This window comes from Callospermophilus lateralis, chromosome 3 (assembly GCF_048772815.1).
Source record: "Callospermophilus lateralis isolate mCalLat2 chromosome 3, mCalLat2.hap1, whole genome shotgun sequence".
Classification (NCBI taxonomy): domain Eukaryota; kingdom Metazoa; phylum Chordata; class Mammalia; order Rodentia; family Sciuridae; genus Callospermophilus; species Callospermophilus lateralis.
Window position 1 is genome coordinate 94580127 of NC_135307.1, and position 14092 is coordinate 94594218.

Sequence of the window (14092 nt, forward strand, 5' to 3'; positions counted from 1 at the left end):
TCTGGGAAATTACTAAGCAAAGTAATCATGGCATATTATGCATTTAAAGGAAATCATACTGTGAAATCCTTTAATGGCCGGGAAAAGAGCTCACCAAGTAATGCCAAGTGAGAAAAATGGATACATAACTAAACAGGAAGGGGGACCTAAAATCTGATCTAATTTTTTCCCACCTAAATAAATATACTTATGCCTATACACAGTCAGTCCTTGACCTCAGTGCTTTCAAGCTGTGAGTAAACCACCCTTTTCCATATCGTACCCAAAAGTCTCAAGTGCCTTTCATATGTCAAAGTAGGACTTTCAGATTTCATTTAATGAATAACCATTGATTTTTGTTCATAGTGTGAGCTATTCACCAGAAAATGGGCTGTTTTGTCTGTATGCAGACAAATGGACAATTATTTTATTGCTTTACCCTAAAATAATTTTATAAGGAAAAAAAACAAGGAATAAAACTATTGCTAGCATTAAAAGGACAGGAAGCCAATGTCTCAAACTTGATACCAAGAGACCATTCTAGAAATCTTAAGAACAACAACAATGTTAACTCTCTGGCTTCAATGACCAGGTTAAGTGGCTATTCCATTGTGAGGGGAAAAAAACTGAAGAAGTTATACAAAAGGACAGAACTATACATATCATCAAATATTGGGTTTACAAAAAGCAAAATATAATGAGATTTTATAATTATTTTAGTTTTCAGAAACAGAATTCACTTTCTATACTTTATTGTTGAATTGTACATATTAGGCTTTAGTATATTTTCAGAAATGTACTATAAACAGAAGCAGGGCATTACCTATGCATATGTATTCATTTATTTTGAAGGAATAATACATTCAAACACTAATAATTTTTATCTCTGAGTAGTAGGATTATTGGTTTTCCATTCAATACACTTGTCAGCATTTTCAAAATTATCTAATAAAAATGATCTGTGCCTTTATACTTATATAACAATATTTTTTTTAAAAATAAATTTGTCACTGGTTGTCTTCTCTGTTGACATTTTCTGGGTTTTCATCAACCATGGTTCCTACTGTGTTCTCTCTAAACATTACACTGGGCTTCTGGGGAGACAGTAGCCCAACAAGGCACCCACCTGACTGCAACAAATGGGCACACTGCCCCTGACTCTCTTCCAGACTCTTCGTCAACCTGTTAATGATCTCAGTTTTTTCTAATTTGGCAGCTTCTTGACTCCTTTCCAGTTGTTTCACGTGATCTTTCAAATGAGAACAAATATCTTCCTACATAGAAAAAGAGTTCAAGAAGTCATTTTCAGGATCAATTTTAAGAAATATTAGACTGAAATTTTGAAACATTGTCGGATTTTAAATCAAACATATACTCATAACATTGCAGCATCACTTTTCGGGGGCTAAGTGCGCAAGACTGGGAGTCAAAAGGAAAAACTTATATGATCTTAGGCTCAATATCTCAGTCGGCTTCTTTCGTAATTAAGCTGATAAAGGTGATTCCTAAAGTCCCCTTTTACTCCACATTCACAAAATCACAAAACAATGTATTCTAAAGTTAGATTTTATTTATGCCACAGGAAACAAATTACAATTCTTCTCTACATTTTATGCTACCAGTTTAAGTATATGTATACATATTTAGGCAGACCAGTTTGAATCATGGAATTTGTATCCTAGGACAGTAAAGATATAGATAAACACATGGAAATTCACTCTACTCTAAGCAGCCAAAAATAATCTTTCCCTTCTCTGAACTTTTTTAAAACTTGATCCGTTTCTCTCTTATGCTTCTTTTTCTTCCTTTTATATGTCTTATTTCCTTAATTTTCTCCTTGAAGATGCCTCTACTGTGCCTTATATACAGTAGCTACTACAGTAAGCATTTAAAAACTAAATGACAATGAAAAAACAGAGAGGGTAAATGAGTGCGAGTGTGTGTGTATGGGGATCTATAAATAATACAGAATATATAAACAATATACTCAAGTTTCTCCAGAAAGAAAATGTGCTTGGGAGTACAAGCCATGGAAATCCAAAACCCGGGTAGAAGAAATCATCACCTCATTAAAAAAATGGCTACCCTGGCTGAATTTCAGGCAAATGGCAGAACACCAAGAGGCATTAGAATAGATATAGATAGTTGATTGAAATTCTTGAAAGAGAAAAAAAAAAGTAGTTAAGAGAATATCAAGAAGGGGCTTTGAAGCAGAAAGAAGGAAGGCCTTTGGTACCAGATTCACAGAATAACCTAAAGCCCAAAAATGCTTTAAGAATACGTAAGTACATCCCAAAAAGAAACTAACAGAAGTTTCCTAAACATAGAAAAGGGATTCTAAAAGCTCTCATTTTACTTTAAAAATCCATGTAAATTTTGTGTGCTATTTCATAAAATGTAGCTGTGTTTGCTTTAAAATTTTTCTACCAAATTTTTTAGTAAAATGAAGCTTCTAGAAACTAGTCCATGTTTATTCAGCACTGCAAACCTCTTGGCATACTGCTGCTGATTCCCAGGCCAGCTTGAGAAGCACAGTTCTAAAGCTCCACCAGCTTAAAGAAAGGTAATATACCATCAAGGAGATAATCAAGAGATCTTAATATGATACTTCTACAAATGGGAGGAGGTAAAGTTGGGAGGAGACAGTGCAGGACATAATCACTATTAGGAAATAGTTCCCTCTCCCATTCTTTGTCATTAGAGAAACTCCATGAGCTCCAAGGAAACCATTTCTTCCCATCTTTTCTCTTACACTAAAAAAAACTTAAGAGGAACTCAGTCAAAATAAAAAAGAATTGCACATGTTATTTGTATATGTATACAATCTTTTCTACACAGAATGATATCTTAAGGAAAATATTAAATGATATTATTTTACAAGATACATATTTCTCAAAACATACTAGTTACAGACATTCAAAAAAACCCAACTCTCTTACAGATTGTTACCCCTCCCATCACATGGAATTAGAGAATTCTGTCTTTCAAAATGATTAAATACCAATTCATGACTTAAAAACCAACAAACTTGATCAAGAAAAATGTCTTCATCCTGATTTAAAAAAAAACAACAACACTAAAACTAAACCTAACAGTGAAAACTTGAAGTTTTCCCACAAAGATCAGGAAAAAGGCAAGGATGACCCTCTGATCACTGTTTTTCAACATCATAGTGGAAATTCTACTCAATGCAATAAAACAATAAAAGAAAATAAAAAGTATACAGATTGGAAAGGATGAAAAAAAATATCTACCCATAGACAATATGACCATCCTGGTACTAATAAGTGATTATAGCAAGTTTGTAGAATCCAAGGTTAATCCAAAAAAGTCAATTGTTTTTCTATATACCAATAATGAGCAAGTAGAACTTAAATTAAATATTTAAAACATAATATCATTTATATTAGCATCCCCAAAACATGAAATACATATAAATCTAAAATATATAAAAGCTCTTTAAAACTACAAAACTCTGGTGAAAGAAATCAATGAAGAACTAAATATATGAACAAGTATTCCATGTTCATGAAAGAAATACCCAATATTATCAGGATGTCACTTTTTTCCAATTTTTATCTACAGATTCAACGCAAACCTAATCAAAATCCCAGCTAATTATTTTGTGGATACTAACAAACTGAATAACACTAAAGTTTACATGGAAAATTCCATATATCACTCTCTAGTGCAAGATATTAATAATGGAACAGGTTATGTATATGTGGGGACATAGGGACTATGGGAAATGCTGTTATTTCCACTCAATTTTGGTATAAACCTAAAACTGCTCAAAAAAAAATATACGCACATACACATAATTTAACTTATATAAGCCTGTTTACAACTTATATGTTTAGTTGTTCAGGAAAAGGTCGTTGAATAGATGAGATAATAGGATTCGTTTACAATTTAGTTGTCCATTCCCACTAAGAACAATATCTTTATGAAGCAAGAATTTTCTATCTTTTGCAAGAGAAGCACGGACCTCTTAGAAAATCTTAAAAAGGTGATAGGTCTTTTCCAGAAAATTGTGTACTCTCACCCCAATAGAAAATCTTACCCATCATTTCAGAGGATTCATAGACTCTCTGGAGCTTAGTCATGGACTGCCTTAGGAGGTTACAAACCTCTGTAACTAGCAAAACTTACTATGTGTGAACATCTACTCTTAACATTGTGTACATACAGTATACAGGAACAGTTATGCATGATTACATAAGAGCCATTCAATCTAGCTAGTGGAGTAAATCTAGCTATTTACTCAATTTCAACAAGGTAAATTATCCAGTACCTTACCACTATTTTTCAAGAGTTGTTTTATTTTTTATGTATAGTGGAGAAAGAGTTAGATGAAAGGGAATATTTTATACCTCTTTGGTAAATTTGTTAAAAAAAAAAAAAGAAGGGCAAAATGTAGTATGTATGAATAGTTATCAGTTATGTAAGAAATTCTAAATTAACTCTGTAGAGAACATACTCATGCATTTTTCTAATTTCAAGAAGACACCTCTGCCGGGTTTCTGTTCACGACTAAAAGGCTCAGGGGTTACTCCAGTTGAACTAGGCTAACTGGGGTGTGCAAAATAGCCACACAAGAGACACAAATATCTTTTTCTTTGGGGTCGCTGTGACCGCTCCTCTGACCTTAAGGGTCTGAAGGAAGACAGACAGAGAGAGCACGTGCTGACCCCTTTTATTGAGGAGAAGCTATTTAAACGAGGCAAGGGGTCAGGTTTCAGGAGGCTGAGTCTATCTTCATGATGTCCACTGTCAGCAGGTTGACTGACATCTGGGTAGGCCACACCCAAGGGCACAGTAAGAGAGGGGGACACACACAAGGCACTTCCATGGAAGATTCTATCCTAAACAGGGCAAGGGGCTATATTACAAAGAAACAGGTGAACATAGCTCCACCCATGGGGCAGTAAGGAAGACAAGCCTGGGCAGGAAGACACAAGTCACTGGAACCCTAGAAGAGCAGGGCAGTCTAGCAGCATGGGTGCCTGATGCCACATCGCCCAGCAGGGGAGTTAACCCAGCCTCGTGGGAGGTTGGTCTCCCACACATCTCCCTGGCTCCTGGTTGATTTTATAGCACTTACCTAATTAGGAATCTCAATTTGGATTCTGAGATAATAAGTACTGCTAACCCAATAGATAACAATTTGACAGCACAGAAAGGATACCATAAAAACATTCCCAGAAGCAACTAACCATAGCCCCTTTGGAATCATCATCTTGTTAAGCAAATGTGCAATTATATGTTAAATCTAACACCAGTGACATGCTCTGTTAAAAAATAATACCAGTCATGAAGGGTAACAGTGGGAAAGACCTTAATCAACACCTTTTGGAGTCTGAAAGAGAATGAAGACTTTTTCCTGTCAGCTAGTTGAAAGTTAAGGAAGAGAGTGGATGATAAAAATAAAGAATGTAGTAGTACAGGGCAGAACGTACTATAAATTCCTTCTAGCCTGTCCCCAATGTAACTATGTCAAAGTCAACAGAGAACATAGAGCTTCAAATAACCTAACATGGAAGAGACACCATACTCCACTCTTCTCCTAACATCTATCAATGACCATTTTCACTTAGATTCTACTACACTGCATTGGGCCAAAATTAATAAATAATTAAATAGATGGCAGTTTTAAAATAAAATTAATAAATATCCAATTATATTTGTTTACATAGTCTATGAAATAGACTTTTCAATAATTTGGCACAGTCTTCATCGTTCTCCACTCCTGTATATCCTCCATATAATCAAATTCACAATATCTTTCTATATAAAATAAAAACATAATTGGTAAAACAAATCTAGCAAGAACTCATAGTTACACATAAAATTGTATATAAACAATTAGTACTACCAATAATGTAGTCTTATATATAACCATTGAAAAGCATGGGAAAGTTAGAATCCTATATAAATCAGAAATAACCCAAATCAGGATTCATTTTAGGTGTGATGATGCTTTCCATACTCTTGCAAGTTTGTTTCTTCTCCTCTTCCCTTGGGTTAAATTAATTCTGAAATTGCATTAGGATAAATGCATTCTGAAATTTTATTCAAATGATTAACAAACGTTTTGGAGCACAAGTAAACCTGCCACCTAACTTACCTCAGCCTATAATATTTTATTCCTTTTTGAGCAAAAATAATAAATAATGCCTGTGAAATAAGCTCAACCTTCAAATATCCATGGAGTTTATTTATACATTACACTACAGGTTGAGTATCCCTTACCTGAAATGTTTCAATTCTGGAATATCTGCATATATGTAATCGGGTATTTGTGCACGTGGTACAAGTCTAAATATGAAATTCACTTACATTTCTTATACACTTACACACACAGCCTGAAGGGAATTTTAAGGATATTTTAGTGTATATGCATTTTGACTGCAACCTATTACATAAGGTTAGGTTGGAACTTTCCACTTCAGCTGTCACGTCAACTATACGAAACATTCTGGAATTCAGATTTTCAGGTTAGAATTGCTCAAACTGTATTCTCAAAATTAACTCTACTCCCAAGGATCATTTTCTCAACACTCTACTGACTCTATCAAAGTGTTGACCATTTCTCAACACTCTATCAAATGCTGAGAGACCCTGGTTAAGCTCTGAGGACAAACTCTCAGGTTCTGGCCAGCCTCCAGCACTCATTCCTTTCATGCTGGAGTTATTCTAGAACAATGTGATGAACACACATAAATACTCTACAGATAAAACACTAGTAAAATGAAAATTGAGAAAGTACTAACCAATTCTATGGGAAGAAGGGTTTCCAAAGTATTCTTCCAGGATCTATTCATAGATTGAAACATCATTAACTTTTAAGTTTCATTTACAATCAAACACCTACTGCAAACATCCAAGATTTCTATATGAGTACTGCAAAATATCAGTTATAAAACATAACCAACTTTACTTGTTGATAGTAGTTGGTCATCTGAAATCATCCCAACCTGTTCTTTAAGTGCAGCCACTGTAGAATCCAACTTCTTTTGTAAGGATGACACTTGCTCTTCATACTTCTTTGTAAGGCCCATAACAATGCTCTCATGCTGCTCTCTAGCTCGTTGAAGCGACTCAGAATGATGAAGCTCTGCCAGTTGCTCCTGCAAGCTTTCCAGAGCCATTTCAGTTGTTCTGGACTTCTTGATCATCTAGTAAATACACATAGGATATCCATGGTGAGAGTACTTAACCCTGTGAGCCCTATTTAAAACTCAATCAGGCTTTAATAAGAGTGGGGAAGAAGGGGTCTCCCACATCAAGGTCTTAGCTCTATAAAACTTCCCTAGCTGCTGCCCAAGAGGCCTGTAGTTGTTGAAAACAATATTCATTGAAAAAATAGACCTTGCATTTACCTGAGAAGAAAGAAAGAATTTTGCACAGCATGATAGCAATGTGGGTAACTTACAGGCAAGGAACCTGCTGCTAGTGAACTAGTGCTATTAGTATGTGCATTAATCTGTGAGCAAAGAATGAGGCAACCTAATAGGGCTGGGTTAGGTCAAAGAAAAATTATAACCATTCCTTAAAAGACTCCTAAAATTTGCCAAAACAAAGTTTTATTTTTTATTTTTTTAATTTTTTTTGGAGGCAGGATCTCACTATGTTGCCTAGGCTGGATTTTAACTCCTTGGCTGAAGTCATCCTCCTGCCTCAGCCTCCAAAGTAGCTGGCCTTATGCCCCATTAAAAACACTTTTGAAAGTATAGCTAGTACTGTAAGTAAAACAATGTCCCCAAAGGGGTTTCCTAATCCCCCAAATCTAGGAATATGTTATGTTATAGAACAGGAGAAAATTAAAGTTGCAAATGGAATTTATGTTACTAATCAGATAACCTTAAAATAAGGAGATTATTTTGGTTTATCCATATGGGCCCCATGTAACCACTGAGTCCATAAATAGTGGAAAAATCAGAACCAGGGAGATTCCACCAGATGCTGCTGGTTCTGAAGATGGAAATGGGCCACAAGGCAAGGAATGCAAGTGAACTCTAAAAACTGGAAAAAATGCAAGAAAATGGACTCTCCCTAGGGCCTCCAGAAAAGCAATGCTGCCCTGCTGACACCTGGATTTTAGCCCAATAAGATCTTTATCAGACTTCTGACCTCCAGATCTGTGAGGTAAATTTGTATTATTCAAAGACACTGAATTTGTGGTAATCTGTTACAGAAGTAATAGGAACTATATACAGTTGGTGGCTCTGTTGCCTTTTAGTTTTTTATTTATGATATTCTATTTTTAAAATAAATGCAATTTCTAACTTATAAAAGACTACAATGTTATAATCTTTTACAATATAAAAATTTAACTTCTCAAAGTTTGTCAGTTTTCAAAAAGTTAAAAATAATCCATATTATGCATGAAAATCTCATGCTTTACTCTAGAAATAACCTATTTATTCCAATACTGCTTTCCTTGCTAAGACATTAATTTATTTGCTTAGGATTTAAATGGAGCAAATTATGTTATATGTATCATAAATATGTCAAAATAAACCCCATGATTATATAAAACTATAATACACTAAAAAAAAAAAACACTATTAAAAGGTGAATCTAGTTGGGTGCAGTGGTGCAAGCCTGTAATCACAGCAGTCTGAAGAGACTAAGAGCAGAGTTAAGGATCAGAGAGTCATCCTGATTACTGTATTCTGTCCCACAGGTAAACTGGGTCACTGAAAGCCTTTATATAAGGGAATAACAAAATCACAACTGTATTCTAGAAAGATTACTCAGATGGTCATAAGAGAATATGTGGAAGGGTAAAGACCAGAGACCAGGTTAAGATACTTTAGCAATAAGAAGGTAAAATTCTGAATGGACAGAGAAGAGGGGGTGTCAGCAGAACTTAATGGCTGAATGGAGAAAAGGGAAGAGAGGAGCTGGTCTTCTGGACACATAGGTAGGTGGCCAGGAGAACGGCAGCACCACTCCTCCAAGGTCAGACAAGAAGCAAGCTTATGGTGGAGGGAGGTAAAATGCTCTTCTAAATTTATTTCTACTCTGCCAAAAGTTTTGTTTAGTGACTAAACTCTTCACTTAATAACTTTTTGCTTTTCTTTTACCATAAATAAAGTTAAAATAGGTACCTTTTCTTCATTGACTTTTAATGCTTGTATTTGAGCCTCTTGAGCTTTTATTTGTGCTTCAAGCTGTATCTCCCTTTCTTTTCCATTCTGAAAGAGTTTCTGTGATTCTCGAAGACTGAGCGTCAAGCCATCCTTTTCATCTAGAGCATTAAAAATGTTTATATAAATGTTAGTGTAGAGGGGCCCTGATTGTCCTAATACGCATCAGATTTATATAAATACTTTTGAACAAATTCAATTCAGACATATGAACTTTAGTTGACTTAAAGAAAATAAGAAAAATGACTAAAATTTAAAAAAAAAATAAGTTGAGTGACACCAAAAATATTTCAGAGAACCAGAAATGCTGCCTTTAACATTTTATTATATCCTCTTTGGACCAAAAGAATTTCCTAATAATTTCAGCATTTTTTTTTAACCTGAGAAGCTACATAGATGTGACAAACCCCTTTTAAGCAAAAAAGGTATCTGAAGACTACCTGCCCCCTACACATACTTGAAATAACTCTTTCATTCACCTAATCTTAAATTCTTTGCAGTACCGGTTCACAAGTTTCTCTCTCAAAATAAATTTTATGGGCATTACAGAAAAAGAGGTTCTCATCATCAATTAAATTTGAAATGAACTGGAGTTCAGTCACAAAATTATTCTGCCAATGAAAGTTCAGCATTAACCAAAACTACAAACAACATGAAAAGTAACCAATTATTGTCTGAATCTGAATTCCCTTTATGTGATTACACCAGAAATGGCACCGTTTTCTCTGTGGCACACCAAAAACATTTCAGGATTTCAGACTCCTACTTGGCTTAAAATGTTTATGCTAATCTATAGGTTCAGAAAATGCTGCATTGCAAACTAAACAGTCACTCTGGGAATTGGCATACTTAATGACATAAGAAATCAACAGCTTTTTTAGGGCAGAATGCCATCAGCATAGTTAAATCACATTCATTGATTCTAACAGCTTAAGAGAAAAGAGGAGGGGGAATAAAATAAAAGAAAAGAAGAAAATGGGGGAAAAAATGAGCACTCCAAAATAATATACTTGAAGTGAAGTAATCCAAGAAAAGGGCTCAGAAGTCCTGGAGTTTTGTCTTGCTCTATTTCACTGTAAGTCCTCAAACCAAGTAATTTGAGGTGAATAAAAATAATTAAAAAAAAAAAAAAAAAAAAAACAGAAGAAGAAATAAACTGAGGATGTTAGAAACAATATGTTTAGCTCTAGTGTAATTCATAAACATTGGCACCCAGCAACTGTTATCTTACCTTTAATTATCATAAGCTGGTGATTCAGATAACGAATTTGACGTTCACTTTCATTTAATTTTTCAGCTAAGTTGTCCAGTTGTCTCTCTTTTGCTTTATTAAGAACCTGAAGCTGAATAATCTGTATGTTTTCTGCAGAATCTGCAGAATTAAAGACAATTTGTTAGATAAAAACAAACCAAGATATGAATGTATGGTCATTTAGGGCCATGTTTTTTAAGCTGCGCAGATATCTCTGAGAGTATTGTGAAAACAGCATAGCGGACTATGACTCATATTTTAAAAAATCAAGATAGAACAACTGTAATATATCAGAGTACCTCATGTAGTTAAGAATAACTTTCCTTTTTAAACATTTATTTATTTTTTTATTTGTAGGTGGACACATACCTTTATTTTATTTTTATGTGGTGCTGAGGATCGAACCCAGTGCCTCACATATTCTAGGCGAGCACTCTACCTCTGAGCCACAACTCCAGCCCCTGTGATACTTTTTTCATTTACATATACTTACTTACATTGATTTATATTGTGGACATATCACAATGTAAAAAAATATACTTCTTACTATGTGTCACTGCCACAAAAATGTGAAATTTACTGGTTTAGGGTATTACCCTGAATTGACCAGTTTGGTCAATTAAAAATCACTGCATATAACAACAACAGAATAGAGTAATATGCTTTCATAAAATTAAAAACAAAATAAGTATATCATTTTCTATTAAAATAATTTTTTAAAAACCTGCTAGATATCCCTCTCAAAATAGTGTTTCTTTGGCAGGAGTGCTAAATATATTGTCTTTATATATATAAATTAGTACATAACTGCTCTATTAGTTAACTAAGAATAGACTAATAAAGAACTTCCAAATCTTTGAGAATCAAAGTCATCTTAAAGAACACTTAAAAAGATTAGGGAAAAAAAATGGAAATAATAACTGGTAAGAGATGGCTAATGCTTCAATTATGTACCAATAAATCACATTTTCTACTAGGCTAATGTTTCTGTAATCAGTAATAGGAAGTTTTACTTACTAATTTAGGAAGTTTTAGTTACTAACAAGATAACTCAGTCCACTTTTTAAAAAGAGATGCTGTTAAATCCAAAAAACAAAGACTGAAAACTTTGTTCCAAGTCACAGTCCTCAGGCCTTATAGCAAGACTGGCTCAAAAAAAAAAAAAAAGTCTGCAAACTCCACCTCTCCAAACTCACATTTTTTTAAAACTGTTGCTATAAGAAGCTGTAATCACCAAAGTTAATTCTTCCATTAAGTTATTTTATTTTAATTTCTAACTTATTCTTTTGTTTTTAATATTTGCTTTTTAGTTGTAGTTGAACACAATACCTTTATTTTTATTTATTTTTACATGGTGCTGAGGATCAAACCCAGGGCCTTGCACATGCTAGGCAAGCGCTCTACCGCTGAGCCACAACCCCAGCCCCCATTAAGTTATTTAATTAACTTCCAAATATCAAATTTAGGCAAATATGTAACCAATTTTTAAAAACGTAGATAGATAACAAAGGTGTTGAAAGATTATGTATGCAGAAAAACCAGGAGACACAGAAACACCAGGCCACCGCTGTGATGCCTGTTATTCAGCCTAAAGCTAATTGTGCCAAATACACTTCCTCATTCCACAGAAACATATGAACAAAGAAAGGACACCCATATTTGCTGATGACCCCTTCAGGAGAAAGTGAATTCTGGACCTCTCCCTACCTTTTAGGATCATCCCATGGTATATATTCCAGCATATGCTGGAAGCAATACTATGAAATCACAACATGTATCCAGTTTTCTTGGGGTAGCCCAGGTAACCTAGAGTATCCAGAATGACCTTTCCACCATTAATTAAAGGAAAAACAACAACAAAAAAACTTGTAGTCACACTCTAGAATCACATTGGCTCTGCAACACACACAATAATTAGAAGTAATTTACTATGCCACTGAGCATGACAATAAAAGCTAGATGTACAGTTCAGGATAGTCGCTGTTCAAGTTTTGATATTTATGATACCAGCATTTCATCTCAAAATTCTCTAGTAGCTATAAGCTCTTTTCTTATTATCATATTGATGTACACACTGTACAAAAAACATTGGAGGCAACTACCACATGACTAAATCTGAGATCTATGTCAAGTTCTGAACATAAATATATATATGAGACTTGCCTAATCATTACACAAAAATTGTACGACTCAAAAGAAAAGGTAATAATGGCTGATTTGTCAAATTGTATTTCTATGTAATAAAAAATCTGAGGTTGATGAGAAAAATTGTCTTTTTTCCAAAGTAGAGTCCAATAAGAATATATGAAGCTCATAAAAAGTTCTTAACAATCTAGAATGACTAAAATATTGTTAATTTTTTTTCTTTTTTTTCAGGCACAGTGTCACACGCCTATAATACCAGAGGCTCAGGAGGTTGATCCAGGACAATCACAAGTTCAAAGTCAGCCTCAGCAACTTAGCAAGGGCCTAAACAACTTAGGGAGACCAAAAAAAAAAAAAAAAAAAAAAAAAAAAGTATATATATATATATATATTAAAAGAGGTTAGGGATGTGGCTCAGAGGTTAAGCACCCTGGGTTCAATCCCCAATACAAAATTTAAAACATATATATATTTTTCCTTCTTTTAACTTTTTAATTATGTAAAATTTCAAAAATATGAGAGTAGAAAGAATAGCACAATGAAACCACATACACCCATTTCCCAGGAACAGTCAACAATTATGAATTCATAGCAAGTTTTGCTTCATCTATACTCCTACCCAACACATTGTTCTGAAGTAAGTTCTAGACTTTCTATCAGTTTATTCACAAATACTTCAGTATAGAGCTTTAAAAATACTCTTTGAAATATCAACCACAGAAGTTCTATTGTCATGCTTAAAAAAATAATAATTCTTGAATATGCTCAGATATCTACTCAGTGTTCAAAACTTCCCAATTATGTTATTTAGAAATAACTATAAATGTAATACCTACTGTCACTAGCTCCTAGGAATTGTTGTTGCAGGCCTTCAAGTGTGTCACTTCCTGCTATTTCCTGGACTGGTAAGTTATCTTGGACAGAAGACTGATAAGGTTTATAATTCACTTTATATGGCGTCAAAGCTTGACAAATGGGACCTTGTGATGAACCCAATTGCTATTATAAGATGACAAATGAAATGAACAATTAGGATTTGGCCTTCTCTTCCAAAATTCTCTTAATTAGACACCTTAATTTTATGCTATAGAAGCTAATTGTGGTATCATTATGAATTTTTTTTTACAGACATCTCAGCTCAAAAACACTGCTTATTGTTATTGAATACTTCATTATACTTTTGAACACATAATTTTGTACAATTTTGTAAATAAAACTCAAATCCCAATGAAATTATACACAAATATTTTATTACAAATGATTTAGATGATTTCAACGTCTAGGGAATATAAAAATGCACCTAATAACAAGAACATGTGATACAATGCCTTATACATAATAAATATTCAATAGTTACTGAATGAGTAACATTGTCCAGAAGCAGAATTGAGAAAAAACAGCCACCTTAATTGGACCAAAAAAAATCATCCTGTCATTGAGTGACACAGAATAGCAACTGGCAAAGTGAGGCATTTGTTGTCATTGGAAAACTCTATGAAGCAAAGCAACTAACTGTATATCCTGAGGTCTTACTTCATTAAACTTGCTCACAGTAAAAACA

General features: G+C 34.0%; 1 protein-coding gene across 1 annotated transcript in view; it reads right to left on the minus strand.

Annotated features, from left to right (window-relative positions):
* Positions 1 to 14092, minus strand: part of Cep152 (centrosomal protein 152) — a 76940-nt gene that overhangs the window by 49560 nt on the left and 13288 nt on the right. The window contains exons 6-10 of the mRNA XM_076848553.2: positions 13368 to 13530; positions 10366 to 10506; positions 9096 to 9235; positions 6957 to 7157; positions 1106 to 1253 (exon numbers count right to left, since the gene is read on the minus strand). Of these exons, the coding sequence (XP_076704668.2) occupies positions 1106 to 1253; positions 6957 to 7157; positions 9096 to 9235; positions 10366 to 10506; positions 13368 to 13530 (793 nt within the window). The remainder of the gene's footprint in view (positions 1 to 1105; positions 1254 to 6956; positions 7158 to 9095; positions 9236 to 10365; positions 10507 to 13367; positions 13531 to 14092) is intronic.